The following is a 22,057-nucleotide window of genomic DNA, read 5'->3' on the forward strand; positions in this document are numbered from 1 at the left end:
ATGGCCAACGTCCTTTGTCAAATTTGGTCACTACAATCTCTGAGGAGACCATTGGTGATTCGCTACTTTCTAGAACTACAGGTCTTTTCTTTCGTACTGCCTGAGGGGGAAGGCTACCATGGTAGCACACTACATACTTGCCCTGAGACATTCCCTGTTCGACCCTGCTGCTATGGACAAGGGCTAATTTGTCCCAACAACACAGTACAATGACCGTCGGCTCTCGATCCTCGAGGCTTTCTCGATGCTTTCGCTCCTAAAAGGCTGTCGCAGTACTCTCCATCCTAAAGGCTTGTCGGTGCTCTCAAGTTTACGAGTGTTGCCTCGCGAGTCCGTGCTCTCGATCCTACGGGGCTGTCGCGGTGCTATCGATCAGTACAATAACCGTCGGCTCTCAATCCTACGAGGCCGTACTCGGTGCTCTCGATCCTAGGGAATGTCGCGGTGCTCTCAATCTCATGGATGTTCTCTCGATCCTAGCGAGCCGTCGCGGTGCTCTCGATCCTACGAGGCCGTCCGCGGTGCTCTCAATCTCATAAATGTTGTCTCGATCCTAAAGGGTTATCTCGGTGCTCTAAAGTTTACGAGTGTTGTCTCAGGGATGCGTGCTCTCGATCCTACGCGGAGCGGGTTGGCCATTCCAAAAGGCTCGACAGATCCATAGTCGTCCTTCTGTCGCAATATTCCGACTTGGGCGTAAGGGATGGAATGGGTGTGGGTGTATTCATGAGTGCTTTGTGTGCTCTATGCATCATGTGTGCCACATTCGTGGCAATGTCAGTCCTGGATGCCGACCTGCTGGATTACTCAACGGCGATGGTTGATGAGACTATTGGCAATTCCGGTCATGGCACTGTTAGGATCATGCCGAATGATGGACGACGTCCAGCACATGCGCCGGCACAATGCCATATGCCTAACATTGAAGGAGGGCTGTCACCTCAATCATGTGGAAGACTGATTGTCACTAAAGCATGGTGAAGACTGGTTGTCACTGAAGCATGGTGAAGTACGGCCTCTTACTGCGATCTATTGCCTACGAATACCTGCGTTTCTCTCCCGTTTCTGCTTCCTATTCTCTTCGTCTCTTGCAGTCTTCCATCGCATCGTTGGCCACGTTTCCTCGACATCGCTGAATGTTGTCCTACAATCCCTTGCCCAAAAGAGCGCACCAAACTTGATCACAAGAAGCATCTGCAACCATGGCGCAGTCCGAACGCGAGTGGCCTCTCGACTTCCCATGCATCTCGAAGGCCGACTTCCACTATCAAACTAACAATGTGCCCAAAGGGGCCAAAGGGAAGGTAGTGGGCAGGAATGATGACTGGTTATTCATAACAATGCCATATGAGAAGCAGCAGCAATCTTCATGGATACCATTGAGCTACCTGGAGATCGGCAAAAACCGAAAATGTGGAGATCTTGCCATGAAAGTCAATCTGCCAGCGATACGCCCGTCTCAGCTGACCGTGCCATTGAACCAACAGAGTCGGCTGCGACGTGCCATTGAAGCTTTTCTGCTCGAGCTACGTGAGAATGCAGAATCGCTCCATTTCCTCCCTCCCTGGTTCTGTGAGCGACTCAGAAGTCTGGATCAATTGCGGACCATGATCAACACCATCATGCAAGGAATGCGACCTGCAGTGCTCCAGCTTCTCAATACTGGCAATTTCACCATTGAAAATCTGCGAGTTGTCCTGGAGCCGGTTGCGCCAAAGGACAATCGTGGAGGCATCTACAGCCGGATATACTTTGGCTTTCCTATGAATGCACAAGGAGTCCGACGTTAGCCATCTCAACACATTGGCAATTCTTTCTTGATTCAAGCTGCAAAATAATAGGAACAGCATCAATCTTGGTGCTCACGACGCTAGCCACGAGTCTTCCAAGAATGTGGAAACGAACAGCAACCACTACAGGACTTCCAGGAAAGCAGAGAGTCATGTCATGGGACCACTTTGCTATCTCGAAGATGATAACCTGCGGACAGTGGCAGAACAGTGCTTCGTGTCATTGTTCGAAACATATTGCGACGGTGTCACCGGGTTTGAACCCAGGGTGGTTGAACAGAGCACGGATGATACAGACAGTCTTGACACTGCAATCAAATATTTCCAGGACAAGGAAGCCTCGTCGCAGTTGATAACGATCGCCAAAACCTCTTTCCAGAGGTCGGGGTGGCCCGGTGGACGGTCAAGAGCCTCGTATGGCGCAAGCGAAGGCTGCAACTGGAACAGCCCCATAACAGAATGGGTGAAAGGTGAACGAAACATCTGGGTCAAGACAGAATTTCCCGAGGCAAATCTTCATGTTTACCGACGCACTCCTGTACAGGTATTGGACACCGGCAGTGGAAAGCGAGTCTGCATCACCGTGGAGCTGGACTCTACAAAGTCTTTGACCAACAGTGGAAACTTCTCCCCAGGTATCCCGATCACAGTCGACCTGCCTTTGGGAACGTGGGTTTGGCCCGTGATCGAAATTAATGCAGATGGTTCCCCACATCCTTTCAGCTGGTCAAGGTTGCCAACTCACGGCCCCTGGCATGATTGGGATTCTGCGAGGTCACGGACTTTGAAGCTTGAATGGCAGAGAGCCGCCGACAAATCCTGGACACACTCCTATATCAGCTGTGCATGTCTTCAGTCCCCGAACACCAGAGCTGCGGCAGCCTGGAGCTTTCAACTCATACGCCCAAGGAATCGCAATATTCCGGTTTTTGAAACAGGTGCAACTCGACCGTGTCGGCCGGCCACCGTGGATGTACGACTATTCAGTGGCGAGACTCAAGGAGCAGAAGTTAGATTGGCTAGAACAGACAATCAATATCGTGGATGTGATGCCACCGAATCAGGTGGTGAGGGCATCTCGCATGAAAACCGAATGGGAGCTACGGCAAGAGTTGGCACAGCTCGGTCTCCATGTCTCGGGCCCATACGGTCAGCTTGACAGACCATCAGCGAAACAGCGACGGCCAGTTGGTGCTTGCGACTCGTGCTATCTTCTCAACGTCGTCAGCCGTCGACAAGACATTTACGGTGTAAGTGCAGTGTCTCTCTCCCTTTCGAAGCTTATTCTAACCACAGTGCAGAGGATCATCGACGAGTACACTGCCAACGTTACTCCATGTGTACGCAAAGCTACCACCCTACCACCACAACGAGTCCGCGATATCTGTCAGCGATGCGCTCCCCCGGGGCGAGAATGCTCGTTCACACAAGCCATTGAGGACTGCTCACTTGAGGATCCGAGGGTGTTGGCTCTCGTTCCCAGACCAGGGCAAGCTCATGAACTGGAACAGATCCCGGACCCTGAGATCACTGTTTTCCAGCACAAGGGCTGAGCACGAGACAGAGGCAAAGGCCAATTGAGCCGCCCGCACATGTGTCCAGGACTCCGAATGGGATGGCTGAATGCAGAGTGGCTGGGAATGGAGCGAGGAAACATGCAGACAGTCCAGATCAATTTAATAGAGTCATCCAATGCCACGTACATGACGAGCACCCCTACAAAATAAGTGGCACCGCCAAAATGACATGGGTTCCTACCTAGTAGGGAAGCAGTCCATAAGGTCGATATAGTAGGCGTTCTCCTACAACGTAGATTGTCTACTACCTATTAAAGTTCTGGAGGGCGCCTCTATTAAGATCTAATAGTACTACGTATTTTATAGGGTGGCCTACTAGAAGATAGATAGTCTGTAAGGTCGATATAATAAGCGTTCTCCTTTTAACGTAGTAGGTATACCTAGCGCCTATTGAAATTTAGAAGGGCGCCCCTTCCAATATCTGGCGGTGCCACTTATTTTGTAAGGTGCCAGTGGCTTGATGCCATGCCCAAGACTAAATATAAGCCCTTTACATGCGACTCACACGTAAACACTGTTTCGCAAGCCTATTCATCCCTGCACAACGGGTGCACCGAGACAACCCGTCCCCATAAAAACAATCGATGGGCACGGGGCCGTCGGAGAGGGAGCGGATGCATCGCACGCACGGCAGTAACTCCTCCTCGGGGGAGGACGGTCCAGCCGGCGGCGAGTCAACACGAACTCGCTTGCGAGGCGCAGCCGACGAAGGGCTAGGGGACGACTTAATAGACCACGATCTGGCACGACCCTTGCCTTTATCGACTGTGCTGACTGGTTCATTCTCGGCTTGCTCATCTTCAGCGGGCACATCAGCGTGAGACTTTCCCTTCTTTCTCTTCTTCTGGACAGGCGTGGCCGGGGCATTCGTGTATCTCATTCCTCAAGATACAGCTAGATTGGCGCTTGGAGATGATCCGCCTATGCCTTCCATTGCGGTAACCCTTCTATCTGGGGCCATAACAAGAATGGTCCAAGATCAACAAGATGAATGTTGCGTATGTCGCGTGAAAAAGATGTAAATGGTGTAGATTATTAGTTGGAAATTTCATCCATTGTAGAACTTCGTCCATTGCGTCAGTATCATCCGTCGTGAGTATCATCTGTCGTAAATGGGGTCATATATCGTAACTGGGTATCATTCGTGGTATCGAGAGTAGTTGTACAACCCGTGGGATTAAGAGCACCGGCACAAACTCATAGGGTTGAGAGTACCGACTCCTGAGAGAAGCTGAAGAATCGAGAACACCGTCCCGGGCACAACGTCTAGGATCGAGAATATCGGGGTGGCCGTACAAGATCAAGAGCACCAAGCCACTCTTTCCTCAAGGGAACAGAAGAGACAGTAGGGTCGAGGGCACCGGACCCCCAGGCCAATCCCAAAAAAACCCCTCTAGGTATCCAGTGCTAAAACTGCTCGTAGACCTAGGGTAATGTGCTTTCACAAAAGGCATAAAAAAACTGTCACTCACATATTTTTTTGGGTTTCAATTTTTTTGGGGTTTTTTGGGCGTTTGCGAGCGCATAAATACGGGGCAAGCTTAGTTTTTATGGAAGATTGCGCCTCTATCTCCGGAGCGACCGGTACCAGTGTAGTTTTTTCAGAGGGTTTCGCCTCTCCTCTCACCGAAACTGGTGTTATAGTAGTTTTTATAGAGGATTTCACCTCTGCCCCTTTTTTGCGAGGCTGCCCCAAGGGCTCTTCTTCTTCGTCTTCCTCCTCTTCTTCGGTCTTCCTCTTCCTCTTCTTCTTCTTCTTCTCCCTCGGCGGAGTGGCCGGGAGGCCAGGGAGGGGAGGGGAGGGAGGGAGGATCCATGTCTGCCAAATTACATTAATTCTTGCCAATACCGAGGGTACTGAGAGGACCATGCCCATTTCGCCCGTCAGGGCCGCGGTTGCTTCAATCGGTGGAGGAGGGAGGGGAGGAGGCGGCGGCGGCGGCGGAAGTATGGCGGCCACCGGGCAAGGAATGAACGACGCAGGCACCCGCGGGCATTGGTTCATATTAACGAGCTCCTCGACCTCAACGGGCCGGAGAGACAGGGTCTCACGACTCTTTGCTGTGAGCCGGGAGTACACCAGGTAAGCAACCAGACTGCAGAAAATCAGCACGGCCCGCCTTTTGCCATGGTAGCAACCTTACCTTAGTGAGCATGAATGTGTATCTGGTGTTTTCTCCTTTCCCATCAGGAAGGAGAGGAAGGAGAGGTAATCTATCTCTCTAGCCCATGGTACCATGGCAGGTACCACCACAGCAACCCAGGAAAGTGGGGGAAGGTGGTAAGGTGGCAACAGGAAGGGCCGCGGTTGTTTCAAATTGAAGCGGGCCGAAATAACCAGGAGGCGAAGGAGGAGGAGAAGGAGGAGGCGGCTGAAGCATGGCGGCGACCGGGTAAGGAAAAATTGAGGCAAGGACGCGCGGGCATTAGCTCTTGTCAACGTCCTCCTCGACGGGTCGGAAAAACAGGGTCTCGCGACCCTTCGCTGTGGGCCTGGAGTACGCCAGAAGAGAAAGCAGACTGCGAATAGTCAGCAGAACCCGCCTTTGGTGCGGCATTCTTATTTGGCATTGTAGGATATGGCTAAACAGAGAAGCCTCCCGGTGCGAATATCCCGACATAAGAGCATTCGGAAAGATCCACGCAATCGAAGGCATGGCCTAGCAGAGGAGGATTCGCATGGATGGGCAAAAAATCCTCTGCCAGGCCCAGACGCGTCGAGCATAGTAAGCATTAAAGTTGAGAGCTTGCGGTATGGGCTTGTAAAGCTCGTGCAGGCAACACGAACCTTTCAACATCTTTCAATACCACACCGATGCTCCAGGAGACAACATCAAAGAAGAGCTCGCACCAAGTTCCAGAAAACCGGTTCCAAAAATGATCCGGACGACCTGATAATAACCAACAGCTGTTATTGAATGTCATGTTGGAACTTAGTACTCTGAATGGGCAGCCTGAACTTATCGAACACTATCTCAGCGATCACATGTAAACACTCACATGGACTGGTCACTTTCCACTTGCGTGAGGGAGAAGAGTGCCAGCATGCAAGGAAAGTGCTCCTTGTGACTGTACCTGACGACCATGATTGCGGATCAAGGAAGCCTTGTTACCCTCTTCCACTTGCGGCAACTCAAACTTCTGCAGACACTCGATGAGTCTTAAGGACCGAGGCCTGGAGCAGCACTAGCAGTGCAAGACAACAGCATCTTTGGGTGAGAGTATTACATACCTACTGCAAAATAGTAGTAGTAGGTGCCTTAGGTAGGTATGTATGTAGTAAACTTGAAGCACGGTTGAACGGGAAGCCTTTGAATTGATATACTGCAGCGTCTCGGCACGACCCCGACTTTAGTACTAGATGTGCTACTAGCTCACCCCTAGTACCAATATAGTGCTAGTTGCAAAAACATCACGTGACAGTAATTCTTGGCATCTTTGTGCCACGGCAGGTGTGCCGACAGATTTTGCACACAAACGGAGGCCGCAAAGACAATTTGATCATCGCCAAAGCGACAACATCAACCTCACACACCACCCTCTCTCTCACCGACCACAAGGCGCAGGATATTGATCTCTTTGCGACCGCACAATCTCAACCTTCAAAATGGCACCATCCGCATCCGCTCAGGTAAGACCGACCGAACCGCTTTGCTGTCCGCGCCCTTTCCAACCACTCCGCATGCAGCGGCCATGCGAAGTCGAGGGCCGTTGAGAACAGTAGGCTAAGGTTTTTTTCTTTGGTTCATGTAGGCTCGAAGCAAGCAGGCCAAGACCAAGGTCACCAAGAAGGTAAGCAGGGAACGCCTCCAGTATGTATGAAACATCCGAGATGCTAATTCAGTTTTGCGATTTCAGTACACCATCAACTGCAGCCAGCCTGTCAGCGATAAGATCTTCGACTTGTCTGCGTTCGAGAAGTTCCTGCACGATCGCATCAAGGTCGAAGGCCACACCGGCAACCTGGGCGATAACGTCGCCATCTCGCAAGTCGGTGGTGGAAAGATCGAGGTCGTCACACACATCCCGTTCTCTGGACGCTACTTGAAGTACTTGTGCGTGAATACTACATGATCTGCGATATTGTGGACATCTGCTGATAATCTGCAACAGGACAAAGAAGTTCCTCAAGAAGCAACAGCTCCGTGACTGGCTCCGTGTCGTGTCGACCAGCAAGGGTGTCTACGAGTTGAGATTCTTCAACGTGGTCAACGACGAGGGTGATGAGGATGAGGAATAGATGACGCCTCGGGAGGTGTCGGAAAAGTTCTTGATGACACAGAAAAATAGAGTGTCATGATACCTCTGCTATCCGTTGGTACAAATGGATCTGGTATCTCATGTTCTCCAGCTCTATGGGATACTTCAAAGACGGGCTCAATCGGAACCACCTTGAATCATCCGACACGTATTTCTTCCACTTACTGTTCTCTCCCCCAGCTGCCTCTAAAAGAGTATGATCAAGGAGCCATTTCATTGGGTATTGTTTCGTCCTTGTGTCCTGTCCCTGGCCTAACTTGACTTCCGAATAACTTCCGGGGCTGTCGACGACGAGGAGCCATGAGCCCACCTGCATCACATCGGTAAGCGCCAGCAGGAATCTAGTCGTCCTGGAAATCGACGTGGTGAATAGTTCGTTCAAGGTGAACATCATGGTGCATATACCAACGCCACCAAGCATATCACGGAGTGCTTTCTCGTCCACTGAGAGTATGTCGCGCTGAGAGAACCGAACTTCGAAATGATCAAGCATGATCAAGGGCTTATTCGCCACCTTCGCTCGCTCACTCGCGTAGGCCGACAGTTGGGGTGGAGTAGACATGGCGTTTTCTAGCTGCGTCAGACAACTGGACCAGTCTGCAATATCGATGGCGTGGACTACCACTTTGGATAGTGAATATAACCGTGCCGCAACCGCACATGCAGCCACCTCCGCGCCTCCACCCCCTCCAATGCAAGCGACCGTAGTAGCGCTGGGTGTAGATGGTTCATGGGAGGTCGTGTTGGACGTGGCCCCACCGAGCCATACCTCCTGCAGGTCGCCGTGAAGGAAGATATCGCTATACCCAAGGGCACGGCTGGCACTCCACCTCAACGCATATGCCTCGAGATATTCTTGCTTGGCAAAGGCGGCTGCAAAGTCGCGCAGAAACAGGTGACCTTTGACCTGTTGAATGGCTGCCTTGACATCGTAGCCGCCATCAGGGTGAAAGGCACGGCGGAACGTATCGAGAACCATCTGCTGCACTTCCGTCGGAAGAGCCACAGATTCGGGACTTTTCTGTGCAATGTTGGCAACTTTCCCGGCCACCTGGTTGGCGGTGGTCCTACTTGAGACCTTCGGTTTTCTTCCTGGTGCCATCGCATGGGTTCTCGTGTAATCATGTGGCTGTTGATCCGAATCTCACGCCGCTCACAAGCAGCCACAGTCTCAGCCTGATCTGAAAAGCCGTATCACAGAACTCGAGATGGCGGCACAGAGCGTGCAACCATCGGCAGGATAATCCGAGACTAGGGCAACTGTGCTCCCAGCTTGCGGACACAGAGATATGCAAGGGGGAAGCGGTTGCGCTGAAATGTTGCCGGCCTCTTTGTCGAGGCCCAACTGAACAACAACCGTCCTCAGACCCTGGGAAAGTCAACAGCGTCGTCACGTCCACAATGCCCGATGTGGAATGCCGGTCATACTGTGTATGTGGGGTGTCGCTCAGCTCGAAAGGACGCCGTCCAATCCTCGAGAATTGTTGAAGCGCGTTGTGTTGACCGGAAGGTTACACATGCAGGAGAATTTTTCGGTTGTGCGTTACAGCGCATTGCCTCGCAGTCGCTTCTGTAGCTAGAATAAAGACGCATGCGCTAGTCGTCAGTCGGCTGCAGGCGAGAACGTAACTATCCCTTCAACAAGTTGTCACCAGTTAGTTATTCCGCCTGCCAGTCATCTGTGGTCCTGCAATCCTCGATATGAGGAGTAAGTTAGTAATGCTGTATTGGCAAAAGTCCAATTCTAGCGGTGAGCGAGAGAACCCACCACTGGTTCGTGGATAGTTTGTCGGTGAGTGGTGCGGGAACTCCCCTACCAGTATGGCAGCATAGGGTTGGACGAGCTTTGCTGTGGCGGCCGCCCCATTGCCAACACGCCCGTTATCTCTGACCAGCATAACCGAGATTCAGAACGCAGTTTCTTCTACGTATGGAAGACGCCCGAGATGTTACTCGAGTCGGCAAGGTGGCGCACCTTTTTCAGGAGAATCATCAGCCAGCCGGTAGAGCCGAAATCACGGCTGTATCCGTGCAAGTCCGTAATCCTCGAGGGCTCATCGAAGATGGAAGATACTGTGTAGAGAGGAAGGATTTAGGCGGTGCAGTTTTGCCCCTGCAGTGATGACCAGCAAGCCGACGAGAGCGTCTGGACTTTGCGCCTCGTATTTCGGCGCTGCCAGTGGGATTGCCTGAAGCCCCAAGTTCCTGCATAAGCGCAGGGCTCTAGCTGCGCCATCCGAGGTGTACAACTCGAAGGGGACATTCTTTTTGTTCGTTGATCGTTTGTGTCAGCTGTACCACGAGCATGCCATCTTGATTCCGGACGGAAAACCCGATTGACAGCGTCCTTCAAGTTCAACAGGAGGAGAGGAGGATACGAGGATAGGGAGCCATGAGGGACATAGGACCGGAAATGACGCGTAGGCCACACTGGAAGAATCAGCACGGGCCGAGTTTGAGTCAAGGGGACCAATCCTTTCAAGATTGAGCTGGTTTGGCAGACTAGGATGTTGCCATCTCCTTTCCTAGCCGGCCCAGTCTACCTGCCAACGCATCAGACGGCCACTGGTGAGGTCGGGCTATCTATCAGTTTGACACTGTCAATCAGTCCGCACGGGCGAGATGGTGCATTGTGCGCGAGTTCAGGGTTCAGCTTGGGGCGGGCAGCCAGCCGTTTAGACAAGTAAGAAGTGCTGCATGTCCACGTCTGCACACACAGAAGAGAGAGGGCGCATGAGGGCGTTTTGTGATGACAATAGTATCCTCGTTGGCAGCAGCAGCAGCGTCAGGGATCAAGAATCAACAACTGCGGGTGTCTTTAGGCATGCGGCGGATACTAGGACATGAGTCCAAAGTTAGCGGGGAGAAACGTGTCGCGTTTGTACACCGTTCGTGTGATGAAGGTGCACTACAGTATGTCAACTAACCTTCAGTGTGCACTGGAGCTGGATACTACAGAGCAGTTATAGTGGGCACCCCCTCCCCAGGTCCAGTGTACACAGTAAGCTGCATGTCGCTAATGGGTTAAAGCGACACCTAGAGATCCCGCCTAACACAGATCGGGGCTTCTGGGGCCTGCCGCCTATTCACTACTAGGGAACCACCAGTAGTAAAATGCCCCAGTTCCCAGCTGACCTGCTTCAGGTTCTCGCTTCAGTGGCCTCAGGTGGCTTCAGGTGGCCTTAGTTTCCCAGTTGACCTGCCAGCCCTGGTCCAGTCTTAGACCAAGCCTGCGACTTGCTACTGCCACTGTACCTGACCTTCATCCACACCACTCTCCCGTCTCTCAAGTTCGACCACTACTGCACTCCAGTTCTTGAACTTCATTCTCCATCCACCTCAATTCCTCTCCTCCTCCTACTCTCCCGCCGCCTCTCTTCACTCACGCCCTCAGCAGGCCTCTGGCTCCTGATAGAAGAAAGATCCTTAGCAGGTCTTTCTTCCAGGTTGCCGTCCACTCCTTCAGCCACCTCCGATATCATCCCTCCGAACAATCCGAATTGAACCGCAACGCGACATCTCCTGTGCCAGATACTTGTTCTTCACGCACAATCAACGACAATAGCAAGCATCTTTACTTAGCACTCTAGTTAGGTCCCGAACACCTTGCACGAGACATTCCTTACCCGCCCGGGCAAGTAATATCGAATCGCAACACCTCTTCGAGACTCTGTAATGGTGGCGTTTGTTTCTTCGCGAAGGCAGGATACAATTATCATCAGGCTGCTGGATCACCTTTAACGCAGCCTCCTGTATCTGCCTGCTGGCCAGACTACCAACATTTCACGCTTTGGGTGGCTGCTTTATTAAAAACAATGACTTCGATCTCACTTCCCCCGGCGGTTTCTGTCTTGTCCCCATTCAACTCCATCTCCGTCACTCCTCCGCGATCCCCCCATGCTCATCGACGACGAGCTTCTCGAGATCCGAATGCTGCGCCGCCTGCAATGTCAACTGTCGACTTCACTACAGGCCAGGGTAACTCAGAAACAGGAGGATCAGACATGGCAACCCGAGGCATGTCTGCTGAAACTGGTCGTCGATCTACGAGGCCTGCCCTGCCCGACTTCAAGTTCAACCCTGGGGCCGATCTACCACCAGAAACAGGCGAGAGTCCGACACATCCAGTGCTGCAGGAGATGGCTCTGAATCAGCAACGTGCGGTCCGATCAGGAAGAGCAACTCCATTGCCTCCGTTCACATTTGCTCCTAGCGCGACCCCGACGCAAGTTCCTCCAAGTCCAACAAAATCCTCCCTTCATGACTCTGCCAACCCTGCACGAACGGGCCATCGGCGCCATGGAAGTGAGTTTGTGGGAGGAGGTAACGACGAGCCTCAGATGATCAGTAACAGCCCCGAGAAGTCAGAATACCGACCACCGCCGCCAGTTACCGGAGCATCGAGAGGACATGCACATCGTCGATCTCAAGCAATTTCCATCTCCGACATTGACACATCTGAGCTCATCAAGGTAAATGCCTTGGCCAAAGCGCGGGCTGGTTTCATACCAGGCACGCCTTCAGAAGGCGTACAGCCATTCTCTTTCTCTCGAGCGAGCCCTCAGATGCGCCAGTCCATGTCAAGTATTGTCAGAACCCCACCGTCTTCTCCCCGACGAAGGGGTAGTGCCCCAGGAGTTCGTCCTCGTGTCGGGTTTTCTGATCACATCGATGTTATTCCCAGACCACTATCGCTGATCTCATCCGAGACCGAGGGCAGCACGTCAACAATTCGTGGAGGTCATTCTCTGTCTGGAAGCATCAATTCCATAGCCAGTCCCACACCGCGTCCAACCATAGCTCTTAGCTTGTCGGTTGACCCAAGTACATCACCTGAGCGACCTCAGACTGCAGATGTACTATCCAGCCAGTCAGCAATCATGGCTGCAGACTCTGTGATCAACCTCCCCAAGCGTCCTCTTTCTGCTTCCGGTTCCCCGGGAACATTGACCTCAGGCAGTCCTCCGAACAAGAAGAAGTACTTCTGGTTCAGTCATTCCAACAGTGGCTCGCCATCCATTACTCCCAATGCCGAAGTAGATGATCCCGACGATGTGTTTACTACGACCACTTCTGCTCAACCTTCGACTCCGCCGGCAGTAGCGGAGCCAGCGCATCCAAGACCGTCCGCGGCACCGATTTCGACATTGAAGAAGCGCAAATATCACACTTGGACGTCAGGTATCTTCTCAAGAAAATCAGACAAGCGATTGGCTAAGACGAAACAACAAGGCGTTTCCACACCAACGCCATTGACAAGACAGTCCAACGACCGTCTCAGCGATGTCTTCGATGCCGATAACACAGTTGTTCTTCGCGACTCTTCTCCAGTCTCAACTCGACTTGGTGCTTCACCGCACAAAGTCACCGATGCACAGACATGGCCTGTGTCACAATCAGAAGAACAGATCAACATTCCTGTTCTTGACCTGGATGCCGCTCTAGGTCCGTTCGGAAGTGAAGAGAAGTTGGCGCACGAGGCCAAAACTGGTCAAACTTCTCGAATCGCCAAACTTCACAGCAGTGAGCGACGAGCCAACCTCGATGCCTTTGGAACAGTTCATAGGAGGACTGAGTCGGCTCCAACCATGACAGCTGTCAACCGGAGCACCTTTAGCATGCACCGTTTTGGTAGTAATACATCGCTTGCTGAGGATGTGTTTGATGAGGAGGAAGAAGACAACTTCCTTGCTGGAGGAAGTGTCAAATCCCAGAAACCGGGCAGTTCAACAGAGGAGCTGTCGCAGGACAGCGAGCTTGCCGCCTCTCTTCCTCGGCTGGCCTCTGCACCACCTCACCTTGTCTCCGCCGAAGGCTTGGGCCTCTCTGTCACCGAAGAACCAGGTGATGGGGTTATCATTGTTGATTCGGATGAAGAGATTGCTCGCATTGATGCAAGATCCTCCAATTCGACCATTGAGGCGCCAACCTTCCCAGACATGGAGACTCAAAAGCCTGCAGTGTCGTCTCCCATGCCTTTTGCATATCCTGCACCACAATCTCACTATGCCTCCTCCACCGAAGGTCGCACAACTTCGGCTTCGATGATGTCCTCTCCTGATGCCGACCACATCTCCTTTGACAACTTTTCTCGCCCGACTCGTTTTCTTGGCGAACCAAGTCCAGACTTCCTGCTGCGAACCTCCAACGATGACCTACCTTCGCTCAGCGATAGTATCTCTAGCGGGGCTCTTCCGAGGTTTTCCAGCAGTGCAGGGACAAGATCTTCTGTTGAGCAACGCTCAAACTCCATGTTTGTCCCTGGAACATCGAGGTCGAGCAACCAACCAGCGTGGAAGCGAACGAGTCTGGCCAGCCTGAACCGTCTCATTCCCGGATCATCCAATGGTAGCAAGTTAAAGTTCGAAACTATCCCAGACACTACTGCGACGGACGAAAAGAGCAGAAAGAAGACAAACAGAATCAGCAGACTCATGCATTTCTGGCGATCCAAAGAGAGGGCGGAATCCTAATGCAACAATTGCCTCTCTCACATGAAACATAACAAAACACATTCACGGCTTTATGAACACAGTTTAGGCGCTCGGGAGTTTGGACGACATCATGGGACTGGGCCTTTCAGCATGACTTTTTGATGGACAAACTCGACGATACTTTGACGAAAAGTGCGGTGGATACCCAGAAGGTCACAACATTGACCATAACCCTTCTCACCCTCAGTCCATCTTTGCAACCCAGTTTTTCTTTCACTTCGAACACAACCGATTACGAAACGAGTATTTTCCTTCTTAGCTTCGAGCTCATCCTCACACTGCCTGGTCGGGCATCTACTCGGTGCGATTCAATTGAATCCGTCGACTCTTTTTTCGAGATGGTCAAAGACAGAACATTTGCGACAAACAGCACACGTCACCCTGGCATATTCGATTTTTTCCCCCTTCACATGAACGCTTTTTGTCCAGCATGTCCTTCAGGTGGGGAAGATGCCTTCATTGGGCTGATTTGATTGATGGATGGAATGGAACTTGGCGACATTGATGCCTGGTATGGTACGGCACGGGAGGATATGAGATATTGCTGGGAAGCGTCAAACACGATGGAAGGTACAGTGGTGCTCAAGTTTGACGTGCACCTAAGAACACGATTGAGCTTGACCGCCCACTGATCTTTAGCTTAGTCTCCCAGGTCCTTCTCCAACACTTTGGTTTCGATCGACATCGATTGACCCTCCGGTTGGAGACAAATGAGGAAGACTTCTTCAATAAGTTCAAGTTCACCAATAGTAGAGTGATGCCTTGTTTCGTTTCCTCAACCGTGACGTGACAATGTCGCCCGAGTCCCTGAATTCCGAAACCCGTCTTTTCAAGGGATTCGAAAGCATTCGTTAGTGCTACCAAGCCCTTCAAGATATATATATCGACCAAGTTATGAAGACTCTTTCGGCTGCATGTCGATCCCACTCGTAGTACGTACCTTACAGTACATAGCTCGAACGTTATCTAGCATCTGAAACTATCTCGGCTCGGATCGACAGCGTGTTTCCGATCAGTTCTTAGCCTCCGTCGTCTGCGAACTGTGTTTGTTGCGCCGCGCGAATGAGGGTTGTATATAGAGAAGGCATTGTGTATACATAGCACGTGCCATCCAGATGTTCGTACTGTGTAAACCATAGAATAGATATGGACGTAATATTGTTGGGTATGGGCCCGTCCAATCAAGGTCTTGCTTTGAGCCAGCCTTGTCCCATCGCATCAACAGCCAGCCAGCCAGCCATAGTAAGTACACTTTTGTGGAATCAAAACGTGCACAGGATTGATTATCCAACCAATAGCGAAAAGATGTTTCTTCAAGGAGTCTCCCACAAAAGGGAGGAAACGGGATGGGAAGATGAAAGGAACTACCTAGGTGAGAGGTGAAGAGGTGAAGAGTGGTCAGGCCGGGTGCCAGAGAAATGCTAGACATTCTGCGGACATCATGAGTCCCAAAGACTCGACTTGGGACTCCGTCGACTTATTTGCTCGACCGACCTTGAACACATGAAGAAGAGCAGCTAATGCAAAGGAAAAACGATTGACATGTTACCCCAGGTAGAACACGTTGGTCCCAGGTAGCCAACGTGTTCTACCTGGGTAGGTACCTGGAAGTACTCTATTCTTCACACCAGTGCCAGAGCCTTGCAGAATGAACCACACCCACACAATAGCCGTTTTGCCCCAGTGTAACAAAGACACATGGAACTCAGCATCCGTTTGCCCTGATCGAATAACACACCGACATGGATTTTCAGCGCCTGACTCCTCTCCTCCAAGTTCAATTCAAGTCACATCAATACGCCTTCGCCAGAATGCCCGTCCATCGTAAGCGCCATGCACACCGTCGTCTCTCGACTCCATGCAGCATGCCAGCTGTGTATGCGGCCGTCAAACGTCGTACTCGTCGCTCAAAGTGCGAAGAGAACCGGTAGACCACGCCGGGCAAAAATCAAAGCCAGATCATTTTTCAAATGCTGTGACTGTTCATGCCAAATCCGTCGTCATCATGCTCATAATCGCGAATCGAAACATCAGCATCATCATCGCTTGACACCAATAGGCCCGTGGCCCGCGCTTCCAACCCGGCTACTGGTCTTTCGGACCTTGGTCTTGTCTTCTCCGCCGGAACGGCGTGGGGATTCCCGCAGCGATCTGGTCTTCGCAACACTCATGGCACCCATTCCGCTCGCTGACCTGGGAGTGGTTTTGGGTCGACCTCCTCCATTCGTGCTGTTCTTTTCGCTCTTGGTACTGAGCTTCAAGTTCTCCTGCTCCTGCGCAAGTTCATCCCAGATGGCATTCGTGTCCTCCAGTTGGAAATTGATGTCTGCCTCATCCTCGTAGATGTCCATGTTGTCACTGACGTCGATCGTCTTGGTCATGGTGGTCGTGGTGGTCGTGTACGACACGCTGCGGGCCTTGCCTTTGCTGCTTGGACTCTTGCTCTGACTGCGACGGGATGCGGCTCGCTGAAGGATCAACTCCTCTTCACTCTCTGCCCCGTTGACGCTCTGGCATTTTGTCTCAGTCATGTCGCCGTCGACCTTGTCACTCACACGCATGGCGCCAGATGTAGATCGTGAGTAAGGCTGGCTTCGTGGGTCCATACGAGCATATTTTCTTGGTTGACCTGGCGTCGGGGCCGGAAGATTCTCGTCTTGACAGGCACCAGACTTTGAAACATCATTGCCATCGATCTCGCCCAGGGCAGCTCTCTGTGCGCTGGACCGATTCGGTGTCGCTGTTTGCGCTCCACTGACGATGCGTGCTGGAGTCTTCGTAGACATCGCCCGAGGGGTGATGGGTCTGCTCAGCTCCAGCTTTGTCTTGCATTGATCTTGCCAGTACCATTCTCGGAACTGTCCCTGGTTCAGGTGCAGCCAGTGCTGTTGTGGGCCTACCACCATGCCGGGACGCATGAATCGCATGAAGGCAATGACTTCGTTGGCGGTGAAACCATGTCGGTAGATCAGATACGCGCCAATCAAACATCCAGTCCTACCAAGGCCAGCCTTGCAATGGACGGCAATGCTCTTGCGGTTTGCGATCATGCCATGTGCCAGTTTGATGAACTTGCGCACAATGGGGAGGGTTGGACAAGTACCATCCTCGAAAATCATATCAATGTGTTGGATGCCAAGGGCAGTAAAGTATGTTGGACAGTAAAGCTCCGAGTTCAACCGAACAACCAAGCCCACATCTCTCTGCACGAAATGGGTGAGGACGTTCTTGAACGGTTGTGATATTCTGGCGCCCTGGATCTCTGGGACACAAGATGGTAGCGTGGAATAGGCGGGAGATGAAACAGGTATCGGAGTAGTAGGTTCGGATTGAGGTGAGGCGAAAGCAACGAATTGTGGTGAGATCCAGTTGAAGTCTCCCATGTCGACTCTCTCGAATCGTTCGTATCTAGACAGGGTTAGCAAGAACTCAAGCGGGTGCAGTGATCAACATACTCTTCTAGATTGAATTCTTTCAGCTGACATAGATTTTCCTCTTTCGCCTTCCATACCCCATAGACAACGTCTTGAATGTTGAGGATAAAATCTGCTTGACTGTATCCTGCATCTCTAAACGGCATGTAGGGAGGGTCGGCCTGTGCGATGGGAGCGAGAGCAAGATGGGGTGGCCATGCTTGGATCAAGACCATGTAGCATGCGACAAGACACGCAGCATTCGCCCGACTTCTTGCGTCAGCTCTGCTCCAGAACACCACCGCTTTGTCATTGTTGGACGGGTCGCCCAGAATCTCGTGGAATTGTACTGCGAATCTGTACAAATGTCCAATATGCAGCGGGCCAAAGTCGGCATGGAAAGCGTTGTAGAGAAGTGTGTCATCGATGGTAAAGTACACTGGTGGTGGTCGGAGCACCGCAGGAGTTGGACCCGGTTGCGCTCTCGAGGACTTCTTGTGCGGCGATCTTCTGGCTTGCGCAGGATAGGGGAAGGGGGTGTGTTCGTCGGGAGCGTGGGTGTATGATGCTAGGTACAACCGATCTGGAGGGCACTTGTTAGTCTCGACCTGGATGCGGAAGGGGCAATGTTTTGTTTCATATAAACATGCCTTGAATGTACTCAATGACCTGGCCATAACTGGCAGGATGGACCACTTGAGGTCCCATCGCCCTTCAGACCAAGACAACTCGTGGACGGTCTCTCGACAGCAAGGCAGCGCACACAGGTTGTGGGTGAGAATGAACGAGAATGTGGTGGGGGTGGTTGTCGTCGTCGTTTGTTGGGGAGCTCGGGCGATGAATGACGGAGGGAGGATTGTGGTCAACAACAATAACAGTTGTGGCAACAGGACTGGCGGTAGGGGGCTATAATTGCAGCATGGCGCAGCGCATAACAGTGGGAGAGAGATATGTCTAATAGAAGTCCAGTGGTAGCATGGATGGACAGATGGACAGATGGATGGAGGAGTTGAGCAGCGGCAGGAAGAGAGTGAACTTGCAGATGCGGGAGTTGGGCGCTGCGGTGCTTTTCAAGTTGCAGTTACAGTTGTGGGCGAGCGGCGAGCTGCGAGCTGGAGTCGATGCCTAATAAATGGGAGCATCCGTGTTGTTTGGAGCCAAATCGTCCTAGTGTCGCCGTTCCCCAGCAACGGGCGATGACTCCAGGCTTTTTGAGGGTCTCGGGTCTCGACAAGATCTTTTGACCCTGGTAACCACCAACTAGGTACAAGAGTAAAGATACTCACTCACTCTCCTTACTTGCTGTCGTCGTCATATCGTCAATGCTACACGGGCACTGTCACAGGCAGTCTCCCCCCAGCTTTCAGACTCTACTTAACCCTGTTGCAGAGTGACGGAGAGCAACTCTCACTCCAAGATGGCCACTTCGCAACCAGAATTTCCCTGCTCATTGTACGTCTACCACCCACAGACCCCTCCTAGTACTTGCACAGGGCACTAAACGAGTCGCAGAGTAATTGATGTCCCCCTCCTTAACCATCGCCTCGCATCTTCCGCCTTGCACGCCCTCCAGGTCGACGCCGAGTTGTCTCCTCTCGTGCGCCGAAAGTTCTCCTTGGTAGCCTCAGACTCGTCGGGCGCTCAATCAACGAATGGTGGTGACAGTGAGAGTGGACTGGAAGACGAGCGGAATACCATCCTACGTACAGAGTACTCTGCAACGACGAACCGAATGCTTCGAGTGGCTGTCAATGGCTTCATGGAGTCTTTGGGGGTTGTCCTGCAAGTCATGGAAGAACTCGATGTAGATGTGCTAGAGCCACCGTCATGAGCAGACAGTCTCTAGCATTGTCCTGAAACAATCTGTCTGAGACATCCTTGGAGACGCTCAAATGCATCAAGCGAAGCTTCCTAGCCAGATCCGAGTCATGCTGGTGCCATGGCTGGGTCTCGAGATATGCAATGTCATCTCCAAGAGGGTCAGATGCATTGCGGCGAATATACCACGGAATCCTGCGTACAGCTTGCGCGAACAGCAGCCGCAGCACCAAACGAAGCAGCGATACTATCGATCGAAGCCACCAAGCCTCTCGCAGTCCGCATATGTCTGCCTAGAAGCAGCCGACGTTCGCGATCACTGAAGGATGGCTCCTTGAACCCACTTCGCAAAGTGGAGTTGAGCTCGTCGGCAACTGCTAGCCTCTTGAGTTCCCGGCGCAGTGCTGTAAGCAGAAGGCCGTCAAACCGGGGACTCCACGTCGGTGTATGTTGGCTCGTCTTTCCCTCTCCCGGCGTAATTGATTCGGCCCAGTCCTTCGAGGCAGTCAGCATAGCATCTAGTCCTGCTCATCCCCCGCACGAGACAGTGATGAGCCGGATTCCGGAAGTGCTCGAAGGACAAAACGGGAATCTGGCACGTCCAACCGGGTTCGGGAGCTGGTGAGGTGTTGCCCACCGGCTCGTTCTGGTACGGACACCTTGTCTGTGCGCAACGCAGCCCCTCCATACGAAGCCATACCGAAGAGATTTGGATAGAATGAACCACCCGACTTCTTTTCCTCAGTCGGAACAATGTCTGGGTATTCCTGAGTATCCGGATTAGAAGCCGTACCAAGGATGAAGGAAGTCTGTGAATTCTGTGTCCGCCCAGCAGGAGTCACCGCATCGTGACTAGACTTCCCAGATCGGATCCGGCGTTCCGCATCTTCTGTGTAGAGAAAGAATTGTACGGTTCCGTCCTGAGGAATCATGCCATGAGAGCCCATGTTATGTGACAGATCCAAGGCCGTTTCAAAGTCGGGAAAGCCCACGGTAGCCTCGTCCCGTCCAAAATCGACTGCCGTGTCCAAGGAGAGTAGGCCTTGCTTCTTGCCCCATCCTCCGCCGCCGCCAGTGACTTTGAAGAGTCTGGCGTCTTGCCACAATTCTGCCAAGATGCTTCCTGTGTGCTCCTCGTCTTTTCTGGTGTCATGACTCTCGCTGTGCGATGACCCCGGCGGCCGCACGAGGGCGAAAACCTGGATCGGTCCACGGTATGCGCGCGTGGGATGAGAACTGGTGTACTGTGTCACGGCTTTCTCCAGTTCGCGGGAGGCAGGCACTGGTTTGCCATCGACCTCTATCTGGGCCAAGACGTTGCCCATGGATCTCACCACTTTGCGCGGACCTGTCAGTGGTTTAAGGGGCACAGAGCCGCTGAGGAAGTCATTGGGTGAACAGTTCATGTCGATCTGAAAGCTTTTCAGCGGACGCCGGCCTTGGTGAGTAATGGTAGGTGCGGAATCGTGGAATTTGACCTCCCAGCTGTCTTCTAGTAGAGTGGTACGATTTCCGTTGACGAAGATGGTATTGGCAACCGGCAGGGTCACATGCCGGACGGTGCTTCTTGGGAACTTGGATTCAACGACGGGAGTCCTACTGGATGAGAACTCCAATGTGATAGCTTCGGACTCGTCAGGTGAAGTAAGATAGTTGGGTGTGCCATGGGAAGATGCCGAGCTGAAGAGCAATGCCAGCCCTTCAGAAGTCGCTGGATGGCCATTCGACTCCTCCTCAGCTGGAGGTTCCGGCAAGACATCAACCACTGCAGCGACAGATTTGACTCTGAGTTCTTGGGCCCCCGTCTTGGTCCTCAAATCACTGTATATGTAGTTCATTAAGGGTCTCATGAACACGTCAAGCTCCAAAAAGTGAGCTAGTGATGGGGTCGCCAGTAAGACAACACTCTGGACTCCAACGAGTTCTTGAAAACGGTCTGCCTGGATCATGGACAAGATAGACCCTGGGTTCTAATGAGAAGTCCCCAGTTAGCGGTGATGGTGGCTAGAAAGACCGGGGGCCATCCGAAGATTTGACGGTGTACTCACTATGGCATTTGGATCTCCAGTGAGCCATGTCAGGCCCCGACGAAACCGGAACTGATCCCTTGTCATTGCGGACCGAGGAGCGTCTGAAGCGTCCTTTGGGGCCAGCCCGGCAGCGTCATCTTGGGAAGAATGTCCTTTTCTCGAAAAGACTCGGATCTGCCTATGTCGGGAACAGACCCTGGGCAACCTCGTCTGGACTTGGCCAGCTCCATATAGACTGCTATTGAGAGACACCAGGGCACGGATTGGCCTGCTCATGATACTGGAAGGAGAGACGCCGGGCGTTCAGCCTGCCGCAAGCTATTCCACGATGTCAGAGCAGGCCGCATATCTAGAGTAGGGGTATTGACTGACCTCTCGACCACAGGCTGCTTCTTTCCGAACACTGTGATCAGCAGCGCACGTTGGTTCGTGGTAAAGGAAATGCTGTTGAGGTTCATTTACGAACTCTGAAGTGGCCAGAGAAAACGGGTTCGTCTGACGTCAATTTTAAAAGCAACTTATATGGATATTTATATGATGGTCCATGTCAGACAAGTTTCCCACTGCTGAGCACTTCCCCTTTTTTACAGAGTGAGAGACCAAAGTGGTAATCGACAGGCGATTGTTACGAACCTATGCCCCAGGTCCAAAGCAATTTCCCCTATATGGTTTTTG

The 22,057-nt window shown here is 52.3% G+C and overlaps 8 protein-coding genes across 8 annotated transcripts; 5 read left to right on the forward strand and 3 right to left on the reverse strand.

Moving 5' to 3' along the window:
• Positions 1 to 1,202: 1,202 nt before the first annotated feature.
• A1O1_06785 (uncharacterized protein) lies at positions 1,203 to 1,790 on the forward strand (the record flags this gene model as incomplete). The annotated part of the gene is made up of 1 exon (XM_007727662.1): positions 1,203 to 1,790. One exon carries the CDS (start codon positions 1,203 to 1,205, stop codon positions 1,788 to 1,790), a length of 588 nt encoding a protein of 195 aa, XP_007725852.1.
• A 157-nt stretch (positions 1,791 to 1,947) lies between these two features.
• A1O1_06786 (uncharacterized protein) lies at positions 1,948 to 3,343 on the forward strand (the record flags this gene model as incomplete). Its single annotated transcript, XM_007727663.1, has 3 exons — positions 1,948 to 2,459; positions 2,647 to 3,040; positions 3,092 to 3,343. The coding sequence occupies 3 exons, from the start codon at positions 1,948 to 1,950 to the stop codon at positions 3,341 to 3,343; spliced, it is 1,158 nt and encodes a 385-aa protein (XP_007725853.1).
• A 3,631-nt stretch (positions 3,344 to 6,974) lies between these two features.
• Positions 6,975 to 7,607, forward strand: A1O1_06787 (large subunit ribosomal protein L22e; the record flags this gene model as incomplete). Its single annotated transcript, XM_007727664.1, has 4 exons — positions 6,975 to 6,998; positions 7,121 to 7,159; positions 7,226 to 7,422; positions 7,481 to 7,607. 4 exons carry the CDS (start codon positions 6,975 to 6,977, stop codon positions 7,605 to 7,607), a joined length of 387 nt encoding a protein of 128 aa, XP_007725854.1.
• A 54-nt stretch (positions 7,608 to 7,661) lies between these two features.
• Positions 7,662 to 8,729, reverse strand: A1O1_06788 (uncharacterized protein; the record flags this gene model as incomplete). Its single annotated transcript, XM_007727665.1, has 1 exon — positions 7,662 to 8,729. One exon carries the CDS (start codon positions 8,727 to 8,729, stop codon positions 7,662 to 7,664), a length of 1,068 nt encoding a protein of 355 aa, XP_007725855.1.
• Positions 8,730 to 11,631: 2,902 nt separating this feature from the next.
• On the forward strand, positions 11,632 to 14,100 carry A1O1_06789 (uncharacterized protein; the record flags this gene model as incomplete). Its single annotated transcript, XM_007727666.1, has 1 exon — positions 11,632 to 14,100. The coding sequence occupies one exon, from the start codon at positions 11,632 to 11,634 to the stop codon at positions 14,098 to 14,100; it is 2,469 nt and encodes an 822-aa protein (XP_007725856.1).
• Positions 14,101 to 16,160: 2,060 nt separating this feature from the next.
• A1O1_06790 (cell division cycle 14) lies at positions 16,161 to 18,211 on the reverse strand (the record flags this gene model as incomplete). Its single annotated transcript, XM_007727667.1, has 2 exons — positions 16,161 to 17,529; positions 17,577 to 18,211. The coding sequence occupies 2 exons, from the start codon at positions 18,209 to 18,211 to the stop codon at positions 16,161 to 16,163; spliced, it is 2,004 nt and encodes a 667-aa protein (XP_007725857.1).
• A 740-nt stretch (positions 18,212 to 18,951) lies between these two features.
• A1O1_06791 (uncharacterized protein) lies at positions 18,952 to 19,365 on the forward strand (the record flags this gene model as incomplete). Its single annotated transcript, XM_007727668.1, has 2 exons — positions 18,952 to 18,986; positions 19,047 to 19,365. The coding sequence occupies 2 exons, from the start codon at positions 18,952 to 18,954 to the stop codon at positions 19,363 to 19,365; spliced, it is 354 nt and encodes a 117-aa protein (XP_007725858.1).
• Positions 19,366 to 19,870: 505 nt separating this feature from the next.
• On the reverse strand, positions 19,871 to 21,466 carry A1O1_06792 (uncharacterized protein; the record flags this gene model as incomplete). The annotated part of the gene is made up of 2 exons (XM_007727669.1): positions 19,871 to 21,322; positions 21,401 to 21,466. The coding sequence occupies 2 exons, from the start codon at positions 21,464 to 21,466 to the stop codon at positions 19,871 to 19,873; spliced, it is 1,518 nt and encodes a 505-aa protein (XP_007725859.1).
• Positions 21,467 to 22,057: the final 591 nt, after the last annotated feature.

Source organism: Capronia coronata (assembly GCF_000585585.1).
Source record: "Capronia coronata CBS 617.96 chromosome Unknown acBCG-supercont1.6, whole genome shotgun sequence".
Lineage (NCBI taxonomy): Eukaryota > Fungi > Ascomycota > Eurotiomycetes > Chaetothyriales > Herpotrichiellaceae > Capronia > Capronia coronata.